At 50.9% G+C, this 24205-nt stretch overlaps 1 protein-coding gene across 1 annotated transcript in view; it reads right to left on the minus strand.

Annotated features, from left to right (window-relative positions):
• DTX4 (deltex E3 ubiquitin ligase 4) overlaps positions 1–19658 on the minus strand; it is a 36066-nt gene extending 16408 nt beyond the window's left edge. Inside the window, exons 1-4 of the mRNA XM_027114617.1 lie at positions 17374–19658; positions 8500–9223; positions 1927–1988; positions 1428–1589 (exon numbers count right to left, since the gene is read on the minus strand). Of these exons, the coding sequence (XP_026970418.1) occupies positions 1428–1589; positions 1927–1988; positions 8500–9223; positions 17374–17584 (1159 nt within the window). The 5' untranslated portion in view covers positions 17585–19658. The remainder of the gene's footprint in view (positions 1–1427; positions 1590–1926; positions 1989–8499; positions 9224–17373) is intronic.
• Between the last annotated feature and the right edge of the window lie 4547 nt (positions 19659–24205).

Here is a 24205-nt window from a genome sequence, read left to right on the forward strand (position 1 = left end):
TACTGTCTCAATCGGTAATGTGGAGTCAAAGTGCTATTGTTTTTATGGGAAACCAGGAATTTATGACCACAGCTTCAGGACGGTCTTCTTCGGCTGTTGATGGCATGATCACGGCCAGCAGAGGTAGCCCAGCAGTAGGGAAAGGGTGACGCTCTGGGAAGCAATTACCTGAAAGGTGCATTGATTCTGGAATTTTGGGGAGAGGAGGAACTGGACCCCTAAGGCTAGGCATCCTAGCCTAAAGGCAGGGAATGGAATGATACGGACTCACAAAGAGGCATAGAAATTTGAAAAAAGGGTCAGTGCCTCCCTGGGTGACCTTCTTAACGTCTCTAAGATTCTGTTTTCTCACCTAGGAAATGGGCAAGAGCAACCGCTAGCACGTACTGAGAGCGATGCTTTGACAATTAAATGAGCTAACGGGTGTACAGTTCTTTGGCACTTTACCTGCTAAGAGTCTGATATATGCTATTAATAATAACAGGAAGAGTGGGAAAGTGCAAAATCCTGCCGTTTCTTATGAGACTGCAAGAAGGCAATCAAGTTTATTTAAGCAGAGAGCTTTTGATAGACTGGAAAAGTAGGACAAGGGTTTGAGGAAGTGGATCCTGCAACATTCAAAAGCTGGGATGCAGGTCCTTCCTTCCCACTGCCCTGCTTCTCTTAGAAGAATCAAGCTTCTATTAACTGAAAGCCTAGTGCTTGCCGGGCTAAGTCACAATATACATGTGATCCCACTGAAACTTCATAACAAGTTTGCAAGGTGGGGACTTAGGGGTGATGGTGAAATCATTTAACAACCAATACCAGAGACTAGAGAGACCAGCCACAGAGCTGAAGTGGGGTCCTTGGGGCCCTGATAAGCACAGGTATTTGACCTCCTAGTTGTAGGATGTGAAAAGGGAGAATGGAGCTCCTAAAGGGCGATTTGAGGGGCCAGAGCATCTGGAGTCTACAGAGGGACACAAGACAGTGGTTACTTCCCTAGTGACATGGATACATTACAGGACATACCTGCTGGGTACCGGTTGTGCCCCTTGTAAAGGTGAGAAAAGAAGAGACTGGGGTCACAAGACTGCAAGGGACAAAGTTGGGATATGAGTCAAGTCTGTTTGGGTTCCAATGTCAAAGCGATCTTTCTCTCTAAGGTATTGATATTTTATCTGTGTCCGCATCCTATTTTTATGTGCCTATATTTTTGCGCTGCATTTTTATATTTCTCAAGGTGTCGCCATCTGATCCGTACCTCATCCCCTTTGATGTAATCATCAGAACAGGTACTAGGTAGGCCCATTTAGCAGATGCAGAAATTAAGGCACAGAGGGGGAAGGCATGGGTGTGACCCTCAGTGGTGGAGGCAGAGCCAGGGCTGGGAGCCATGTCTGTGACCTCCCCGCCAGGACCCCTTTCGATAAAGAGGCCGATACCTTTCTTGGCTTGTTTCTTGGTGGTCTTGCGGCTTGTGTTGGAAACCCCTGGAATGGACTTTATTTCACTCTTGCTGACGGGGGGTGGGTGGAGGGCCAGCTTTGGTGGCCTGGTGAGACACACAGGCAGCCCTGCCGCACTCATGAGGATCCCGGTGATTCCTGGAAGGGCAAGAGCATGAGAGAAGAAGGACTGGAGAGTCAGCCCCCCAACCCCCCCCAGTAACCTCCTCGCCTCCTTTCCACCAGCATTCTCATAACTCATGGATTCTCTACACAGCCTCTACTTTTCTTGGAAACGTATCCATTCCCTTATTTTCAACAGCAAGCTTTGCTTTTCACGATCAATTCTGCCCAAACTCTTCCTGCCCGTCCAACCCAACTCCTCACATCCTCGTTTGTCTTAATCAACATCCGAATTCTCTCTCTTTTTACAAATGCTCACTGTACCTATTTCATTGCTTTTGTTTTTCTACCTTCAGCCGGGGGCTTCTCTTACCTGCCAAGGCCGGGTTGACAGGACTGGATCCACTTAGGTTCTTCACTGGGACAGTGGGGACCCTGAAAAAGGAGAGAACAGACACATCATGCTTTTGACAAGTGGGACAAAATGGGCCAGTGGTGGGGACCCCAAAACTTCACCCACTGAGGGGTTCCCCTTTCTTACAGGAACTACTTATTCCTACTAAAGATGCAGTAAGTTCTTAGCCCCTCAGCCAGAGCTGATACCTTCAAACCTTGTCAGTCCACTCCACAGAACCTCAAAACTCAGAATGGCCCCGCAGTTCCCTCAGAGTCCCAGGAAGGCCCACGCAGCCCTGCCTGAGCTGCCAAAATCCCCCACCCCAGTCCCCCCAGCTCTCTGGCCTCTCCTCAAGTCACTCGCCTCTTTACTGCACTCTAGCTGTTCCTCCTACTGGCCAAGAACGTTCCTGCCTCAGAGCCTTTGCATAGGCTGTTCCCTCTGCCTGAAATGCTGTTCCACCTGACAGCTACTTGGTTCCCTCCTACAACTTCTTCAGCCTTGGCTCAAATGTTCCCTTCTCAGTGATGTTCCTGAGGCCATCTTATTTAATACTGCTACCCACCCCTCCATCCCACCCTGAGACTCCCCCCACAACAAGCCCTCTTACCCTGGTCTTTTTTTTTTTTTTTTTGGCCACGTCCCATGGTTTGTGGGATATTAGTTCCCCAACCGGGGATTGAACCTGGGCCCAGGGCAGTGAAAGTGCTGAGTCCTCACCAGTGGACCGCCAGGGAATTCCCACGTATGATCTTTGAAAATAAGTTGTTGCTTCTTATCTTCCCTCCTAAAATCTAAGCTCTACCAGGGCAAATATCTTTGTCTGTTTCACTCAGAGCCTGACACTAGTAGGCATTCAACAAATATTGGTTGAAGAAATGAAAAAAACATAAAGAAGCAAGTTCAAACTTGGGTATATAGTCACCTCAGAAGCTTTTGAAAAGACAAAGCCCCTTGCCTGCGTCAGAAGCTCTACCTGTGGGCCAGGAGAATCTGCATTTTGACAAGCTCCTGCCGAGAGGATGCAGAGGCAGCCGATCCCTAGTCTAACATTTGGAAACCATTGCTCTAACAGCTGTCACTTCTCCTTTTCCCTGAGAAGCATAAATCAGGCAGGGCCTCCTCCCTTTTCTGTCCTTCTCCCCAGCAACTTGAGCCAGGATGGAGAGAAGACAGCACAGCTGCCTGGGAAAGTTGAGGCCTCCCACGGTGCTGAATGGAAAAATATGAGACACACGGGGCTAGGTCTTGCACCATCCCCTTGTCACCCAGGCCTCCACAGCTGGGCTTGGAAGGGGATGTGGGCTTGGAGATGGACTGGGTCAGCGACGACTCCAGGAACCAGAGTTTCTGCTATGGGGGTAGGGTGGTGCTGGGAAAGTAGGGGGAGGGGAAAAAGCACTTGTTTATTTGTTATTAATTTATTTGTCCATTCATACTGAGCCCACTTTGTGTTGGATACTCTGCTGTATGCCAGGGACACAGCAGTGAACAAGACAGCCCACAGCCCTTCAACCCTGTGTTAAAATCGCTAACAAGAGTAGAGTCAGGCACTTAATCCCAGGCACCGTTCTACCTGCTCACAGTATATACATCCATCTGACCCTTCCAACAACCTATGCAAGAGGTGTTATTATTATTAACTCCGTTTTAATAGGCAGGGAAGGTGAGATACAGAGAGGTTAAGCAAACTTGACGAAGGTCACACGGCGAAGGATTTGAACCCGGGAAATCTGTCTCTGGAGCCCATTGTTTTAGCCACTCACTAGGCTGTGCTCTTGTGTCTGTGTAATCCTCATCACACCCCATGCTGCAGACAGAAAACACGAAGCTTCAGGTTTAAGGAATGAACCCACAACTCAGAGGGGAGGTTGGAATGTCACCTCAAGGCTGAGCCCCTGGGTCTGTCTGTCCCCCACGTGCCCAGAAGGATGGGTGCTTGCCTGGCCACGCTGAGTCTTCTGGGGTCTCTGTCCCTTCCCAGGGATGATGACGTGTGCACCAGGGCTGTGAGAAGGATGTGGAAGTAACAAATGTGGGTGTGTTTGTGTCTCAACAGGCCCCCAAAGGCTACTTGTCCTCAGAAACTGTCCCCAGGATAAGTCAAATCCCGATGGGACGAGGTGAAAGCTGAATTCAACACAAAAGAAAGACACCAAGAAAAAGAGGCACAGACTTGATTCCGGACTCTGTAACCTGCCCCACAGGGCCAGGCATGGTATAGCGGATGGGGGGTCAGGGAAATCAGCTTAAAGACCCAGTCCTGCCAGTAACAATGTCCATCAGCTTTTCTGAGCCTCAATTTCCCTGTCTGTAAAACTGTGAAAGTCTTGGGTTAGAAGCTGCCGAGGAGACTTCCTGATGACTTCCCACCCCAGTACCTGGGGACCCAAGGTGCAGTCTCTGCCCTGGGTCCCCCACCTGGGGCCGATTCTCCGCCCGCCTCTCTCTGGGGAGGGGGGGTGGGCAGGGTCCCTCCTCTGTGCCTGGATCCACACCAGGGGGCAGTGGGCGCCACCCAGCCCAGCACCTGCCTTCCCCCCTCACCATCTCCAAGGCCCCCCCTTCAGCTGATAAGTAGCTGTGATCTGGGTGACAAAAGCCACCTTTGTTCCCACAAACTGGACTGGCAGGTTTCCACACCCAACCTGGTTAACCAGGAAATAGTCCAATCCCCAGAGCGCACATCCCGGGCAGCCCGAGAACTCAGCGCTGGGGGCAAGGTCTGGGGAGAGGGAGGGTGTGCTGGTGAATACTGTGGAACAGGTGGGTGTCCCTGCCACGCCAGGACAGGGACAACATGGCGGAAGGGCTTGTCAGGAGGCTCTGGATGGTGGCAGCAGGGCTTGGGGAAGAGGGGATATTTGCTTATGAAATACAGAAGGGTCCAGCGGAAGGGGCCCTGCAAGGGGGTCAGGATATCTGCTTCTAGCCCAGCTCTGCACCGACTTTGTGCCTTTGGGAGTACCGCGCAGCCTCTCTGCCATTCAGGACTGCCTCCGAGTTACCACGCAGTAAACAGGGCACCCTAAATCCCTGTCCCTGGGTTCCCAGGGAGGGAGGATTTAGGATCCAGGTCGAATACTTTGTAAATAGTCAAGCCCTATGCAAATTTGGGTGACTGTTTACATTTTTTGGTTCCCAAAGGTAAGAGGAAGTTGGGCTTGATAGAAAGCCTTTTCCTGCTTAATATTCCAATTTTCTCAGATTCTTGAGGATGTCAGGTGTAAAGTGTTAATACAAAGTTGAGTGCTGGGCAGATCGTTGGGCTGGCAACACTTGACCACCCTTCCCTCACCGTTCTTCATTAAAATGAAAACCAAGGAGAACAGCCTGTATGGTCCACACCGGGCACACCCTGTCGGGGCCCCCAGGGTTACAGGTGCCTGAGTCCTTTTCCTAGAGGTCAGTAACCCAAAGGCAGGTGAGCATTCACATCCTCCAGGCAGCTCAGCTCAGCAAAAGCTGCCTGAACCAACTACTCGTTGGCCAATCAGCAGACACCCCCTGCCCCCGTGCCGTGGGGAAGTTCCCAGTTATGGAGAGTGCACGTTTTAATTTCTGTCTCTAACATACAAAACTAAGAAAAGAGACGAGCTGGCAAGGTGGCAGGGGAAGAGGGGGTTGATGAGGGGAGAATAGCTCCGCAGATACCATGGTGAGAAGTGTTTTTCTGGGAGTTACGAGCCAACCCAGGAATCCTCGGCGGAACAATGGTCTTGTCTCTCCAGCAACTGAGGTCTCGCTGGAGATAGAGAAGCCTCCATTCTGGAAAAGACGGCCAGAGGGGCGACTCCCGCCCCCCTCAGCACAGCCCTCCTCTCTCCTCTTTAGAAACCCCCTGCTTGTGTCTCTGAATAATTCACAGGATCTTTTGTTCCCCCCAAACCCTTCTCTCCATCCCACCTCTCCCGCCCTCCCTGGTCTTCCTTTTTTCCGTGGGAAAGTTACTGGAAGAGGTCATGGGCAGAGAGGGGAGGGGGAAGGGGCCGTTGGACGACAGAAGGTCGATGGCAACGGCAGACAAAGGGAATAAACACGCTAATTAAATGGCCAAGAAAGACTGGAGGAGAAGATGGTAGTGGGGGTGAGGGAGGTGGTAAGAGGTGAAAAGGAGAGGGCTGGAAGACAGAGAGGGTAGGGAGGGGCCTCCCTTGTCAGGAAAACAGAGCAGAGAAAAAAACAACTTGTTTCTATAGCCCTTTTGAAATTGCACTGCCCAGACCTCCGCCCCAATTCTGCTGCTCGGATTCTATTGGCAGGCAGATACTCGAGCAGAGAGATAAAGAGCTGACGAATCCTTCATTGACATTTAAAGCGATCTGGGGTTCCCCTCCCTCAAGTACGGCATGGGGTCACTTGGCTTTTGTGTAGGGCGCCAGAAATGAAGTAGGGTGTTAGATTCGACTCAGTAACTACAGGGCGCATAGATACTGTTCGTAATAGTAATAGCAGCTAATACTGAAAAGACTCTTATTATGCGCCAAGCACTGTAGTAATTCCACACTGGGTATTTCATTTAGTCCTCATGACAAACCCTGTAAGCAAGGTACCATTCCTATCCCCATTTTACAGATGAGTAAACTGAAGATAGAGGATGCAAAACTTGCCCCAAGTTACACAGCCAGAAACTTGGGTTCCAGCCCAGCCAGTCAGATTCTAAAGACTGTGTTCTTACCCACTATAGGAGCCTCCCTCTGCCATGCCAGCAGTTGCCCTGGAACTCCGTTAGGGGCCCTGGGATGCTGCTGTACGCCAGTGTGGAGAAACTGAGCAGCGGCATCGTGCGGGTACCCCTTCCCCTCTGCCAAATACCTCTGCAGGCTCAGAGGAAGTCATGAAAACCCCAGGCATCTGACTAGCATCTGACCATTTATAATAAATTGCCTTTGAATACAACGAGGAGCTGGGCTTTGGCCAAAAGAGCGGCAGACTAGGAGACGAAAATCTAGGTTCCAGCTCCCGCTCTGTAACACGTGGGCTGTGCCTCTCTCCTTGGGGAGTTAATTCCTAGCTGAGTGCCCATGCCTGACACTTGCATCACGGTGTAAGGTCATGAGTTAATGCCGGCGAGCGCGTCGGGTCAGCTGTTAAGGGGTGACTGCTCTTAGCTGAGGTTTTGACACTGACTCCATGGGGTAGGCAAGGCAAGCATGATGATCCCCATTCCACACAGGGGGAACGTGGACCTTGCAAAGATTCCACGCCTCACCCAGTGGCAGAGGCAGGAGTAAAGGCCCGGCCTCACGGTCTGCAAGCTACCCTCCTTCCTGTCTCCTCCCGGCGCTTAGCTTCTACGTGCAGAGATCTTCCTCTGGGCAGCCTGAACTTCACACTCTTGGGTCCAACCTACCTCTGAACCATGCCGAATGTCTGGGACTTGGGTGGCAGGCAGGGCCAGGCTCCTCCAGAGAAAGGGAAGATTGGACAGATATAAGAGGCCAATCTCACAAGAAATCAGGGGCTGGCAGGCAAAGGCTACGGGTACCACGTGGACCTGCGTCTCTCCCATTTTATGATCAGGAAGGCCAAGAGGATGATAAAAAGCAGTTATAACAGAACCTACAACATCCCCAAGTTGTCACAGGAACGACTGAGACGGTGCATGGGAACTGCCTGGGAGGTAGTAAGTACTCATTAAACACGGGCTGTTATTCCAGTCTGGAGGCACCAGAGGAAAGGGACTAACCCTCACCTGGCACCTGCTGTGTGCTGGACACCGTGGTATGTGATTGACAGGGAAGCAGCATGGCTGAGTGGGGAAGAGTCTGGGCTCAGATCTCCTGCAGTCTGAATCCCGTTCTCTACTGATGATTAGGTATGTGCCCTGGAGCGAGTGAAACTCTCATGTCTTCAAGGGTAAAATGGGATCAAAAATGCCTACTCCAGGGGCTTCCCTGGTGGCGCCGTGGTTGAGAGTCCGCCTACTGATGCAGGGGACACGGGTTTGTGCCCCAGTTCGGGAAGATTCCCATATGCTGCAGAGCGGCTGGGCCCGTGAGCCATGGCCGCTGACCCTGCGCGTCCGGAGCCTGTGCTCCGCAACGAGAGAGGCCACAACAGTGAGAGGCGCGCGTACCGTAAAAAAAAAAAAAAAAAAAAAAAAAAGCCTACTCCATAGACTTGTTGTAAGGATTAAGTAAAGTGATGAAGTCCCCAAACTAGAACGTGGTGGGAGCCCCTGAATGTTGCCTGCTGTCTCTCGGTAGGCATCACCTCCTGTAATGCTCACTGCAACCCTAACATGAAGATTACGGCCAGCATTTACAGATGAGGAAGCTGGGGCTCTGCGAGGTTAGGGCTCCGCCCCTATCACAGGGCTAGGAAGAGGCAAGGTCTCCATTAGAATCCAGATCTGCTGGATCCCAAAGGCCACATCCTTGCTTACCCACCACACCGTGCTGCCTTCCACCTGCAGCCAGGGGGCCAGGTGAAGACGAGGAGGACCTTAAGCCTCGGCAGCCCTTCCTTCATCTCTGACCCGGATGATCAGTGACGTCTGATGCCCCTGGTCAGTTGACGCTCAGAGGCAGCCATGGAAGCACCTACCCGGAGGCGATCAGCACCCGGGACTGGGCGATGGCCAGTCGCTGCACGTTGGTCCGATTCAAGGTCGCCAGGGCCACCCTTCCGGTCTTGCCATTGGCTCCCGGGGGGCTAGCAGGGGAGACCGCATTCGCCCCTGCCGGCGTGCTGGAGGCTTGTCGCCGGATCCCCTGCGATGGGACCATCTTCACCGGGCCTCGAATGGTGCCCGTGCTGTCCAGTGGCTTGGCCCCGGGGCCTGGTGGGGGAGGCATCTTGACCACTCCAGACTCGGGCATGTGCTTGCGGGCAGCCGGGGGCTGCAGGGGTCCGGCGCTCCCATTGGCCACCGCGGCCTTGACGCTCATCACCAGGACGCACTGCGGGCAGGAGCAGGGCGCGGCGGGCGGCGCGGCGGCAGGCCCGGGGCTGGCCGGCCAGGACTGGGGCTTGGGCAAGGTGCCAGTGACCATGGGGTAGATAAGATCCAGCCGCCGGCGGACGCGGCGCTGGCGCTGGGTCTGCCGGTTGATCTGGCCCATGGTGCTGAAATCAATGACGTAGCTGAAGCCGATGGAAGTGAGGTCGATCCAGGGGTGCTGCTTCTCGTAGGCGTGCTGGATGGTGATGCCCACTTCCATGTCGTAGGGCGTCCAAGAACCATTGTCGTTCTCCCACTCCCACACCACGCCCTTCCCAGGGGCCGAGGTCGGGTCGTAGTAGTTGCGGCGAACCGGACGGAGGGTCCCTGCCAGAGTGGGACAGAGGAGAGGATCAGGGTCACCAAGGGATGAAACGGAATCGTGTTACGTTAATAGGCAGACATTAAACGAGTCCTACAGTGTGCCGGCACTGGGCTGCCTGTTGAGATATCAGCTTTGAATGAGGCTCATGCCTGCCCTTTTGAAGTCCAGCAGTCACGTGGGGGTGGAAGCAGATGAATTACACGGGGAAGGATGTGGGAGATAGTACAGGGTACCAGAAAGAGCACTTCCTGGTTTGGAGTCGGGAGACCTTAGTTTGCAGGCAAATTGGATCACTTAATATAACACCCCACAACCTTCTTTTCTCCCCCAAGAAACAAGATGATAACTCCTTTGCTGAGTTTTTGTAAAATTAAATGTGGCTCACTCAATCAACGAATATGCATTTGTCTGTGGCAGGACCTGGATTTCTCACGCGCCCTGTACTCTGCAATAAGGTATATAAAGCCCTTGACACGTGCTAGGTGCTCAGAAACATCATTTCCCTTCTTCCTTGATTCTCCACATGCCTCAGCCCCGAAGGCTACAGGGGAAATGAACACAGGGTCATGGGACCCTAGAGGACAGAGGAAGACTCTGCCCCCAGCCCAGGAAGGCTGCCCAGGGCTGGGGGCGATGGCTGGCTCTCTGGACTTCTTTGGGTGTGGTTAAAAAAAAATAAAAGGTCAGGTTGGAAGAACTCTCTCATACTTCCCAGCATTAAGTCTTATATCAACAATTGCAAGAGTGATCGCAAGAATAACTTTCTATTTATCTAACGTCTTCCCCCCCCCCCCGCCCCCGGCCCCGAGAAGCTCAACCCTCCTAAAGAGAGGAGAGTCTCAATTTCGATAGTCTCACAGTGGGTGGGATGGGGGGTGGTGAGGGCAGGGAGGAGATGAGGGTTTGTTGCAGGGGAATAGGACAGCAGAAATGAACCTGCAGGACTGTCAGGGAAAACTACACCTGTAACTGTTGCCTCTTTCTCCTCTATCTACCGGAACCTTGAATTCAGATCCATGCCCGACCAGGGCTCATTTCGTGGATATTAACATCAAGGCTGAAGATGCCTGGTTCAAGGCCGGGTAGGGAGACTGGGGAGAGCTCCAAGGATGCTGGAATCTCTGCATCCGTCAGCTTAAGCTCTATCCATCAAAGTGGTGGGAAAAGGCTCCCCTTCCCTGGCCTCTGACCCACCCCCTCCTCCAACCCAGAGGGAGACACCAAGACTGGGGACAGAATCTCATTCAAGGGGGGAAGAAAAGGAACAATGACTATTCAGGCCTTTGCCAGGTCATAACCCCCCCCCCCCCGCCCCCATCTCCAAGCCCCTTAATGACCCAAAACATCAACATTCAGAAGCAGGAGGGAGAAGCAGAACAATCCCTTCCCTATTCAGCGCCAGGAGGTCTGCTGGATGTGGGGGGAGTGGGAGAGCAGGAGGAACGGGGTGGCCAGTAGGCCCCTGGTTTGCCGCCATTTCCTTCCTAAGGCGCCAGCTTGCTGGGGGACAAACAGCGCAACCTTTGGATCCAACAGCAGAGTTTCCGTCCCTTCCAGCTGTGTGATTAAGCCTTAGTTTCCTCATCTGTTTGGGTCCTGGGTAGCTTCTTCAAAGGGTGGATTTGAGGATTAAATGCAGGAATGAATATAAATGCTAAGATAATACCTGTCGCTTGGCAAGGGCGCAATAAAAGTTGGTGATTATTATTGTAATTCATCTTCTATTGTATGTCTTAGCAGGATGGAGAAGTCACGGGGAAAGTTTAGTCCAGGGGATGTGAAATGTGTGTGTATGTGTGTGTGTGTGTGAGAGACAGAGACAGAGACAGAGACAGAGAGAGAAGAGGAGGACCAGAGAGAGAGTTTAAACTCCCTCTTTGCACAATCTTTGTTACTTAGAAAACACCTTCAGCTATCCTATCTCATTTGATCTCCCTGGCAATCCTGTGAAACAATGTTTAAAGATGAGGACATTAAGTTTAGAGAGCTTAAATGACACTATTTTATTCTCTCTCCAGGGTAGCAGGGACAAACAATGCCCTTGACCAATTCTCATAAATGTGCTTAAAAGGCATTTTTCACAAGGGTGGTGTCAGTCCCAGCTATGCCTGGGAGTTGCCCCAGAACTTCTGGAAACTCTGCCCTGCCTCTTTCCAGGTGTATCCTCCTCTCTGCCCTGGACAGATGCCCCCTTTTCCTCCTGAACTCCCTCAGTGTTCCCTGACTCTCCGCTGCCCCTGCTATTCACCAGGTCCCGTCTATCAAAATGCCCTCCTTTGCTGCTTTGATCTACTGAAACTTTCCTTATCGTTCAGGTCCTATGCCACTTGCCATCCATTTCTTGAAATGTCCGGGCTCCATCTTCAAGGAGTCTGGGGTGCACAGCTGCTTATGTCTGATGGGTACAAGCATCTTGGCACTTTTCATATCAGTGCCTAACGCAGAGTCGGCAGTAACGAGGGCGCCACAGACGTGCTGTGATGGGATGAGGACTTCTGGCTACGTTGGCATTTGATCATCTAGCCCACATTGCTGAGTATGCGTTAGCTGCTGTGGGGAATGCAGATTCACGCACTCCTGAAGCACCTCCCAGTCTAAAACAAGACAAGTGCCTAGTTATGAGACACGCCACCAAAAAGGGTGTCAACAAATGCAACGCTAGCAGAAAATGTAACCACAACCCCACCGTGCTTCGATCCCTTCCATGACTTCCTCGTAGGTCAAGACCAAGATGCTCTCCACCCACAACCTCTGTGGTCTCCTCGAATCCTAACACACTCTTCCCACATTTCTGCCCCACTGGCCTCCTGCAGACTCTCGCCACTGCCTCTTCTCCTCTCTGGGCTGCTTCACAATCTTGGTCCCTCCCCTCACATACTCTGGCATCCTCCTGGCTACCCATCCTTCAGATTTCAGCTCACTTCCTCGAGGAAAGCTCTCTGGGTTGTCCGACCAGGTAAAACTCCTGCTCCTATATTTTGCACTGTCCTGAGGTGCAGTTACACATTTATTTGTGTGATTCATTTGATGAATGTCCACCTACCTCATGGGACTCCCAATCTCATGAGGGGGGGCATCCAGGAGTTTGCTTATGGCTGTAGCCCCCATGCCTAGCATGTCCTGAGGGCTCAATAAATATCCACTGAAGAAAGGAAGTAATCATAATTTGGAGAGCATTTCAAGAAATGGAGAGCATAACAGAGAACATAGGGCCTGAATGAGGAGAACCTCAACAGGTGAAAACGATGAAGAAGGGCATCTCAGGAGAAGGGACCTTGTGAATAGTTGGCGGGAGGGTGTCTAAGGGAATGCCTGAGAATAAAAGGCACATCTGTTTGGCGGGAGTAGAGGAAAATATGGGCATACAGGAAGATAAACTTGGAAAGGTACGTGAGAGCCAGGGCGTAGATGGTCTGGACTGCTAGGCTATGAGGGCTTTTATGTACAGGCCACGAGGAACCAGTGAGGTTTGTGACACAGAGAAGTGATGACACCAGAGCTGCTCCGTTTATTAGTTCCAAATGAGAAGTAATGGGGGGGGGGAAGGGGGAGGTTGCTGGCAGCAAAAATGAAAAGCAGGTGATAGACCAGAGGGACCCTACGTAATGGGTAGGACCTGACCACAAGTAGCTGAATGCATTCCAAGTGATCCAGGATCACGTGCTTTCGAATCTCCTGGGGAACAGATCAGCAACACCCTCCAGACCTGAGGGCCGGCATCCCTGGGAGCTGGGCCCGGGAATCTGCACGTGAACAACTGCAGAGTGTTCATCGCGAATGCTCAAGTTTCAGCTTCCACATGCCTGTATATGTGGGGCATCCAAAAAGAATGACGAGACGAGTCAAAGACCCCTGAGGCTTTGACCACGGGCGAGCGGTAAGGTAGTGACGCCATTTAACAAGAAGAGGGGTGTCACAAGGAAGAGCTGATTTTTGGAAGGAAAGATGCTGCGTTCAGTTCAGCCCTAGAGGGTTAGTTAAAAACAGAAGGCAGACCTCAGCACGAAAGTCGTGGGACAAGAGAGATGGTGGGATTACATTCTCTGATTATTCTGAGATCACTCCAGGACTGACATGGGCGAGTCCTGGACCTTTCTATAATCAGAACCCTGAATTAGATGATCTGAGGAAATCCACTGGGTCCTAAGGTGCAGTGTGACCCAAGGACAAGGCTTCTAATGGCACAGGGATAAAGGATTTCACAGACTAAGGAGGAAGAAAGAGGAAAAAACTTCTTCCAGCAACTCAGACACATACATCCCAAAGCACCCAAGTTGTTCTGGCTCCTGGGAAATGACAGACAACTCCTTTCAGGCATGACCCTAGGACTCCAGGGCATGTCACCCACGTCCATACAGCACTGTGCTCCTGTACCCAGGAAATCCCAGGCCTCTCTTACCAGCTCCCCTCACCCTCACTAGAATGTTCCATGAGGGCAAAGACTTGGGTGGTTTGCTATCGCTATATCCCACAAGCCTGGAACAGTGCCTGCAAGAAGTAGGTAGTCCTCCAAATGAAGGAGGACATGGGCACTTGGTTCAGAATCTCAGCTCTGCCGTGGACTAGCTGTAAAACTTTGAGCAACTTCATCTTTTTCAACTTGTTTCCTTTCCTATGAAGTGAGAACAATGGGTCCTTCATAAGATGGCCGAGGATGAAACCAGATGATGTGTGCAATGTGCTTGGTGCCTCCCTCATACTGGAGCTATCACGTGGTCGTGACATTTGCTCCCACCACTCTTGTGCTCGCACAGGGTGGGGAGTATAGTTGGGGGGGGCACTAAAAATCAGCTTCTATCAAACCCTTGAATCACTCTCCATCTGACTCTCGTCACTGCGTTAAAGACATAAAAGAGGCAAAAGTTGCACAGAAAACTGAGCTGGAAAGAACCCTCCCTCATAGCATGTTACTTCTAATTAGCGTCATCACTGGCGCAGAGTCCAAGAGTTCAGAGTTCAGAGTCCAGAGTTCACCTGCCGATGTGCATGATGGGAGGAAAGGAAACAGAAGGAACCTTAAGGCTGCTCTTCATTCTACGAGGGAGAATGAGGCCTGAGCAGCCGAGGCACTTGCTGAAGGCCACAGAGTAAGCCAGTGGGTCTGGAATGAGACCCTGAGTCACGTCTCCCACTGCCAGCCCAGATCCTCCCCCATCCTGCTGCCAGGCCCTGAAAATGGCAATGATCAGGTATGTTGGAAGATACAGAACACAGGGATGTTGGATGTTACAGGGGACAGAGCTCCAGCCACTGCCCTACAACAGAAAAAGGTCAGCCCAGTCCAGGTGAATGATCGTGGGTGGAGAGGACCCAACAGAGGTTTTTCGAAGCAGCCAAGACTCCTTCACCTCTATCTAGCCCTGTCTCTTCCCTTCTTCCCCATTCTCTAGCCCCAAATGCCTAGAGGAGACCAGCATAGAATGCAAATAAGCGCAGACTCAGAGCCGGTCTGGGGAAGGAGAAGGGTCCAGGACAGACAGAGGTGGGCAGGGGGTATCTGCAACCTCCCAGCCATCTCCCTGGAGACAGACTGGATGAGGTCGGAACCCAGGGGAGTGGAGAGTCTGAGGACTTCCTTGGCAGCAGGGCAGGCAACTTCTGAAAAAACACAGCTCCCATGTCAGGAAATGTCCCCACACAGAGGAGGCAACAACAAAAAGAGAGAGGAATCGCCTCTGGGCAGGGGACTTCCAGCTCTCCTTTGTTTATGGGGATGTTTCTGGTTCCCAGCTTCAAACTGTGGCTTGGGGATGGTGGGTAATTTAATTAAACGTTGCCAGGGCTTGGCGGAGGTTGCCTGGGAGCCGGTGGCTTACAGTTCCTACCCTGTCACGGCTTCATCAATGAGCTATATTGAGAGGAACTGTGTGTCTGTTGATGGAGAAGACAGAGGAGGGGGGCTGTGAGCCCAGAAACCCAGAGATTCTATTCTGCTTTGACAAGCTCCCCGACAGACCCAGCAGTCCTGGGAATTCAGCCCAGTGCCTTCTCACCCAGCGCACCCAGCGCGGGGCCTGGCGCTGAGGATGGAGGCTCTCAGCCCACGTTGGCCGATGAACCAGTAGAATGAGTGGATGACACCAAAGCAGTCTGAATCCCTCAGAGACAGACAAAAAATGTAAAACACACCCTGAGGCAGTTCGAAAAATGATCCAGGGCCAGGTCGGGTCTAAAATCTGAGGAGCTCCAGCCTCCGACTTAACTGTGAACCACCAGGCAGTGGGCAGCCTGTCCTCAGGGAAGGGTGGTCAGACCTGGGGGAAGTAGCAACTGTCCTTCAATCCAGTTTCCTCCAGAACTTCATTTCTGTAGTAAGAGCCCTTCAGGCCACGACCCTTCCTAGGAACCACGCCCATCTCAGACATCCCTAAACACTGATGAAACTTTCCCCCTTCTCAAATGTGGGACAAGGCCTGGGACCTTTATGTCACCAAGACGTCTCTCCATCCGCTGCTGAGACTTAGTCTGAAATAGAAAAGCTAACACCTGCCCATCTATTCTGAGCAGGATTGGAGTCCCCTGTCAGGTAGGTGTCTTGACTGTCAGACTCTCTGACCCCACCTACAGGGCTAGCTTCCCCCTCCCCACAGTCTGATGCCTCCACCCTCCCCCCTCGGACTTCTGTCCAAAGTACACAGTTACCTTCTCCCCCCTCCCCCTTGGCCACACTTAATCCTCTTTCTCGACCTCCCCACATTCCTCCTTATTCCCTCTTCCTCCCAGTCCCTCTCAGCTCCAGCTCCCTCCCTTTCCCACCAAGGTTTAAGCCCCTCCAGATGCTAACGCTTCTGGAATCCTTTCCCCAGCAAGCTTCACTCAGTCGGTCGGTGTCTACAAAGTCCTTGGCAAAGAGGTTGTTAGGAGTTATGACTAAAGATGAGGACACGAGGGTGGAAAGATACCCCTTTCCCATGACAATCCTAATTAGCGCACAGGATGCGGGGGCTTTCCAAGGAGGCGGAGATGCCTTTGCTCACACAGCTGTTCTCTGACCCTCTGGGACTCACCCGGTCCTCCCCTCCCGTCCCTCCCTTCCACACCTGTCTCTCCAGGCTCCTGGGTCACACTCTCGGGAGAGCCGAGCCAGAATCCCCAAAACGACTGCCCACCTCCGTGAAGAGGCTACTGGAGAGACAGACCTGTCCCAGGTAAATTAAGCCTGGGCACCATGCGTGGGCCACGCAAAAGATGCAGCCCCCCCTCTGCCCCTCACGTCAAGGACCCGCCACCCTGACCTCCAACCTGCAGGCTCTCTTCTTGGCTCTGACCTGGAAAGGCTGGCCAGCTGGGATGTGGGATTTGCGGTGGCCACAGTGGCAACTTGATTCTCACAAAAAGATAGGAGTTTAGTGTCCCCCATAGGGGACCTTTACGGGGCGAATCTTGGGGACAGTTTCTTTTTAGGAATTCTTCTCCTCCAAGGACAAAGCGATCAGCTTCCCAGCCAGGCATTCCGGAGCTGTGTCCCTCCCCCGCCTCCCTCCATCTGCTCTGGCCTGTTGCTTCAACGCTTGGAGTGCCCAAGCAGAGGCACTCACCAATGCCACAGCAACCCAGGCGTTTCCTGCCCTGGAATCCCCCAAGTCCACCTCTGTTCCCAGAAAGGCCCCTCCCTGCCCACTAGACCACAGTGAAAGCCTCCCGGGAATCCCTTCTTCCTCCCCCCCAGGATGCAGCTGTGGGAAGCCATCCCACCCCGGAGGGGTAGAGGCAGCAAGGTGGTTGACCAGGGGAACATGTGGCAGGCCCAAGGGTGCCTGAGGCACGGTAGGGTCAGTCAGCCAAGGTGATGTGTGAGGAATGAGAGCAGCAAGCCTTTCCTATCAGCTGGGATTGCTTGTGGGCTGGTGAGCCCCGGAATTTCTACAAGAGCCACCAAGCGTTTCAAAGGGGGGCGTGAAAGGGGGTTTTTAGGAGCTAGGTTGAAGCTCGGTTTGCATAACCAAACCACGGGTACTATTTGCATGGACGTTTATTGCAGGGGGTATCTTAAGAGCATCGTGGGGCGTCAAGCGCCCCCTCCACGACCCCCTCTCGGTGACACCAGTGTATGGAGATGCGGACAAAGGTGGGCCCCGGTGGGCTCGCGACGTGGGAGACCTCAGGGCAGGCAGGGGAGGAGGCGCGGGCGGGGCAGGGGTGGCCGGCTCACCGGTGTCCTGGCGAAACTGGTTCATGGACTGCAGGTCGATGATGTAGGGCGCGAGACGGCTGTCCACCTGGCCCAGCACCACGCTGCCCCCGGCGCGGGGGCCGGCGCGAACCACCGCCTCGATGTGGTGGCTCACGGCCGGGCTGTAGGGACGCCAGCGGCCGTGCTCGTTCAGCCATTCCCAGACCACCACGGCCGAGGCCAGGAGCATGGCGAGCCCGGGGCTGCGGCGGCGGCGGCGGCAGCGCTGCGATGCCTGCCTCCCGGGCCCGGCGCGCCCGCCCTCCTCCGCTTCCTCCTGCGCCGCCGCCTCCGGGCCTCGACCGCGCCCCCCGCCCTGCGCCCCGACACCCCGGGCAGCCTCAGCTCCGGCCCATGGGCCGCCCCCCAACCGCGCATCCACCGGGGCCCGGAGACCAGGGCCGCCGGGCTCCGACCGCGCGCCGCCGCCGCCGCCGCCCGGGTCCGCCGCTGCTGCCGCTGCTCCGTGGGGTCGAGTCGCTTCATGCAAATGTCCGGCTCTCTGCAAACTGGCCCCCGCCTAGCAAAGCCACCCGGCGGGCGCGCGGCCGGAGCCCCGGCGGCCGCGAGCTGGGGTTGACGGCGAGGCGAGCATCAAGCCCTCGCACCAGTTGCGCCTCGGGCTCTGCAGACGCCGGGGTGGGATCTCGCCGCGCGATCGCGCTCGGACTGGCACGCCGAGTTCCCCTCCCCTCCCTCCCCACCCTTTCACCGCACGTTCAGTTGTCGCCGCCTGGAACAGAGCTCCCCCTCCCTGTGGCTCCGCTCAGCTGCTTCTAGAATGAGTCGCCCCTCCCAAGCCCGGCGCTCGGGCAAACCCGCGCCTGCGGAGGGTTTCTCTGGTCCCTAGACGCGGAAAAGCGACCCCCCAGGACAAAGCCCCGGGACTGCAGCTGTCGCCGGCCGTAACTTTGCAGTCTCCCTCCCAGAAATGGAATTTTCTTTTTTCTTTTCTTTCTTTCTCTTTAATGCAGTGTGATCGATGTGCGTACAGCGAGCTCCGAGACACTTAGTGTCTTGCACACTCACGCTCGCACGCACACGCGCCCACATCCGCACGCTCTCCTTGGTGTGGTTGTATTACCTCATCTTCGTCCGCATCCTCAGCTGTCCGTCAAGGATGCAGAGCCACGCCCCCTGACGACTGGAGCAGGTGCCCTGGAGCTCACGCGCTCCCTGCTGGCCTAAAGAGACGCGTGCCGGCCGCTGGCCACACACTAGTTAGATCAACTAACTGGGCCTCTCTGCTTACGAGACCCAGTCCAAAGGGATGCGGCAATTTGAGAGGTGACGGATTAACACTGTCTATGGTAGGGAGCAAATGTGGTTTTTCTGGCCTGCTTAGACGTTACCAGAATCAAGAAGACACATGCTAAATTGATTTATTTTGCAGGATTTCTATGACCGAAATAATGAGACACTAAGACAGACACAAGCTAGACTTGGTTGTTTTGGTCATCAATAGTCAACGTGGAAAATAATCTAAAATGGGTGCGTTCTGACTAAAAAGGTAGATTGACATCGGGCTTACATATTAATCTTGCCAGAAAACACAAACTTTGTTTTGCTAAAGTTGCAGCTACGTAGGACAATGAATTCATACACTCAAGAGCCAGGATAGCATATAGAAAAATAAAAGTAGACTATGTGTTAGGAACCGGGATTATGAACCTTTCTGAAATAATCGTTTTCTTTCATAATATATGATCTCTTTTGCTTTGGAAGATTTGCTTCCCCTCCCTGTTTCTTGCTCTCTCTTGAATTATACCTGTCCTTTCTCCCATCACTCGTTCTTTCCAAATCTTTTTCACCCCTCTACCTTTATTTACCTCCCTCCTCACTGAGTTCTAAGTACAAAATAAAAGGAAAATATCAAACATGCTCTTCTTCGGCCTCCAAAAGCACCAGGCTTGAGGCTACTCTGAGCTTTGTTCTTGCTGGTCCCCTTGCCCAGAAATCTCCCCAGGGTGACCTCCAGAATCTCCAGTAAACCTCTTCCCTAAGGCCAGTCTCCCAATCCAACCCAATCAACACCATTCATTAAAACATGGAATTTTAGGGTTTGAAGGACAAAAGGAAAAGGAGTTAAGGCTACCTCAGTTAATCCTAACAAGAGTCACCATTTTTCCCATGTTATAAATGACAAGGCTTAGGGAATTTGAGCAGTTTGCCCCAGTTACATGTTTAGCAGAGGGGAAACTGGTATCCAAAAATTAGTTGGGCAAAAAAACCCAAACCAAACCAAACAAACAAGCAAACAAAAAACTCACCTTGTTCCATAACGCAAGTTACACCTTGTTCCATAACGCAAGTTATGTGATGAGGAGATGGTGTGATAAGAGGCAAGACATATGGCAATGTAAAAGTGCCTCAGTGTGAAAGAAAGGAAGGGAGAAAACGAGGATAGAGTGTTCTGAGAGGACACAAGTAGAATTGAAGAAAAGGTCATGTAGGGCTTCCCTGGTGGTGCAGTGGTTGAGAGTCCGCCTGCCGATGCAGCGGACACGGGTTCGTGCCCCGGTCTGGGAAGATCCCACATGCCGCCGAGCGGCTGGGCCCGTGAGCCATGGCGGCTGAGCTTGCGCGTCCGGAGCCTGTGCTCCGCAGCGGGAGAAGCCGCAACACTGAGAGGCCCGCGTACCGCAAAAAAAAAAAAAAAAAAAAAAAAATTAAAAACAAAAAAAAAGGTCTTGTAAATTTGTATTGAGCTCTTTTTACTTCCAATCAGGAGACCAAGTGTATGAAGGCCCTGGAAACTCTCTTGTGGTCTGGGAGGTACAGATCCAGAAACTATAAACTATCAGTAACGACTGAAGGGGAGGCTGGAAGTACCATGGAGAAAACAGCATCTGACCAGCTAAACCAGAAATTCCCAAGTAGAAAAAGCCTAACCCTGCTAAAAGGGGCATGCTCTATGGGTGCTCAAAAGGAATGTGTATTCTGTTGTTGAGTGGAGTGTTCTATAAATTTTCATGAAATGCTATTGGTTGATGACTTTGTTTCATTCTTCTTTAGCCAGGCTGACTGTCTGTATAGTTGTTCTATAAATTATTATTATTATTATTTTTTGCAGTACGCGGGCCTCTCACTATTGTGGCCTCTCCCGTTGTGGAGCACAGGCTCCGGACGCGCAGGCTCAGTGGCCACAGCTCACGGGCCCAGCTGCTTCGCGGCATGTGGGATCCTACTGGACCGGGGCACGAACCTGCGTCCCTTGCATGGGCAGGTGGACTCTCAACCACTGCGTCACCAGGGAAGCCCTCTATAAAGTTTTGAAAGAGGTGTATTGAAGTCTCTAACTACAACTGTGGATTTGTCTACTTCTTTTAGTTCTATCAGGGTGTGCTTCACCTTTTTTTTGCCACTTTGTTGTTTGTGCTTTGCACATTTTAGATTGCTACATTGTCTTGGTAGATTGATCCTTTTATCATTATATAGTATCCTTCTCTGTGGTAATTTTCTTTGATCTGAAGTCAACTTTATCTAATATTAAGATAGACACATGTTTTTCTTTTATCCATGTCTTCGTGATGTATATTTTTTCCATCCTTCACCTTCAATCTGCCTATGATGTTCAATTTGAACTGAGTTTTTTTGTAGACAGTTTATAGCTGGGTCATGTTTTAATCTACTCTGCCAATCTCTGCCCTTTAATTGGTGTACTTAAACCATTCGCATTTAATGTAACTATTGATACATTAGGGCTTAAGTCTGCCCGTTTATTTTTTGTCTTCTGCCTGCTCTGTCTGTTTTCTTTCTCCTGCAGGTTACTTGCACATTTTGAAGATTCCATTTTGACTTATGTATAGTGTTTTTCAATGTTTCTTTTTGAATAGCTTGTTTAGACGTTGCTCTAGGCATTACACTATATATTTACAATATCACAATCTACTAATGTAGTCATTTTGTCAGTTCAAGTGAAGTACAGAAATCTTACTTCCCTTTAACTCTTTTTACCCTCCCCCATTTATAATTGCTCTCTATACATTTAGGACCACATCAGTGTTACGTTCTGTCGGCTGATTATTTTTTCCCAGTTAGTTGGCTCTCTTCTTTTTCCTGCAGTGTTATATAGTGCCTCCTCACCGTGATGTGAATAATCTTCTGAAGTTAAGGCAAATCAGGTGGGACAGTCCTGATTTGATTGCTGTTTCCAGATATGTATTCAACTGAGTCACTGAGATGAGAAACAAATTTGGGTTACTTTAACTGGAGTGCAGCTGCTTATCAGTTTCCCAAGGCAAAGAGCATGGTAGAATATATTTTCCAGAAATGCCCTCAACAATATTTCTGGCCCCATATGCTCTTCCAGAACATTGTCACTCCTTTATGAAGAGGTTCCATCTGTGGGATCCTTAGCTGCGTTGTCTAATAGGGCACCACAATAGAAATGACATTATCTGACATTCAGGGGTAGGTTATAAAAGACAATAAAGTGTAAAAGTCAATATGGGATTTCAACTTCTGGGAAGAAGAAGAAGTAGACACACTTTTCCCTATGACTCTAGCGAAGTACAACTAAAAAACCTGGCAAACCATGTGAAGACTCTGAAAGTTGGAGGAAAGACAGATCATTTAGGGACCTTGGGACCCAAGGAACAAAATGGTGGTGTTTCCCTAGTTTTCCTTTTGCCTCCTATACCCAAGACTTGGATTGGAAGAAGCCAGCAACTTGGAAATGCCGTGGGCATGGACCCAAAATGAACAAACACAACGCGAAAAGCCTACTCTCTCTAATCAAAAAACCAAAGAAAGGGGCAGCATAGCAAAGCTGAAAACTTTTAAATAGTAACCACTCTACTCTAGCCAAACCGCACAGAAAAACTGTGGTCCCATCCCCACCAGTGACCACAAAGGCTGAGTGGGGAACCTATGTCCTTGCCAGGCTGTCATGAAACACCCCAATGCCACCAGCTCCTTGCTGATTTTCTCCTTCTGTTTTGACAGCTGAGTGACACATACATGTTTTCACTTTCATCACTTTTAAGCTTGCCTTTACTTTTCTTGCGTTTCATGTAGCTCGTATCCAAAGCAGTGGTTAATTTCTCCTTTTAAGGAGTTATCTGCCCTTTGGGATTTTCCTCAGATGAATATAATCCTTGAATGTGAATGCCAGTCATCTTTCTTGAACTTCTCCTGAAGCCTCTCTGACCAGAAACAGAAAGATTTCTTTGCGAGTACCTGACTTACCTTAGTTGTCTTTGGAGTCCTGAAAGTAAATACTTCACAGATCTAAATTCCTAAAGCAACTGAAACTTTTGCTTCTATTTTGGTACACGATGTACAGTTTTTTTCTGTGCAAAGTTCAGAATAAATCTCAAAACCTGGTGAATAAAATCTGATCAGAGTTGGACGTGGGACCTAAACTACAGACTAATATCCTATCACAACCTCTGTTTCAGGTAGGGTTCTCTAGAAAGCCAACTCTGAGACAGAGCTTAGTGAGCAGAATGTTTATAAAGGAGCATCCTTTGGCTTAATACCTAGGAAGGAAGGAAGGAAGGGAAAAGGGGGCAAGGATTGGGCAAAGGGAGCTGCGCTGGAATGCAGGTTCTGTGGGCAATAAAGCATTAATTGTACCCAAAGAAAGATTTGGCCCTTTGCCCTTGGCTCCTGGGAGGTAACCTCTAAGCCTTTGGAATGTCCTGATTGATAAGAGTGTCTTTGTTTAACCTGGCGGGCTTGGGCCATGACAGATAGTTTATACTAACACAACATGATATATGGTAGAGGACTTAGGGCACACAATATCAACTTGACATTTGGAGGGGCTGGCGACGAAGGTCAGCCTCATGGGTGGTCAATCACATCTACATGACAAGCCCCTAATAAAAACTCTGGACTCAAAAGTTTGGGGAACTTCCCTGGTTAGCACTACTCATGCATATTGTCACAGGTCATTGCTGGAGAAATAAAACACAAGCCACACAAATCCTCTGGGTAGGGACAGACAATGGACAGCTCCACACCTGTTCTCTCCCTATCGTCTGTCCCTTTGATGATTTTTAAAAATTAATACACTTTATTTTGGGGGCAGTTTTAGGTTTATAAAAATGCTTAGTGGAAAATACATTTCCATGTATCCCATCAGTGCCCTACCCCTTCAGTTTCCCCTAATATTAACATCTTGGGTTAGTGTGGTACATTTGCTATAATTGCAGAGCAAATATTGATACATTATTATTAATTAAAGACCACATTTTCCATTAGGGTTCACTCTTGGTGTTGTAAATTCTGAGTTTTTATATAGAACCCATAGAACATGGGTAGTTGTAGCTGATTACTGTTTTAAGTTGCAGTTTTCTAATGACATGTGACATTGAGCATCTTTTCACCTGCTTATTTGCCATCTATCTTTGGTGAGACGTCTGTTAAGATCTTTGCCCATCTTTTTAATAGGGTTATTTGCTATCTCGTTGTTGAGTTTTAAAAGTGTTTGTGTATTTTAGATAACAGTCTTTTCTCAGATGTGTCTTTCACAAATATTTTATCTTAATCTGTGGCTTGTCTATTCATTCTTTCTCTTTCTCTCTGTCTCTCTTTCTCTCTTTAAAGTAACAGGAGTTTGCCCCAGCTAGCCTGCTGCAGGTGCCACAGGGCCCAAGAGTGACAGGAAGTACCTCGTGTCCCAGTGCTCAGGCTTACATGGACTTTCTCCAACCTTGCCAGCACTTACCTTTGCACTGCATGGTGGTGGGGGTGAGGTGTCTTTCACAGAGCAGAACTTTTCAATTTTAACCAAGTCCAGCATAACATTTTTTTCTTTCCTTGGTTATGCTTTCGTGCCCAAACAAAGTTCACCTAGATTTTC

The sequence above is a fragment of the Aethalodelphis obliquidens genome, unplaced genomic scaffold (assembly GCF_003676395.1).
Source record: "Aethalodelphis obliquidens isolate GAN/ISIS:26980383/991018 unplaced genomic scaffold, ASM367639v1 scaffold14, whole genome shotgun sequence".
Classification (NCBI taxonomy): Eukaryota; Metazoa; Chordata; class Mammalia; order Artiodactyla; family Delphinidae; genus Aethalodelphis; species Aethalodelphis obliquidens.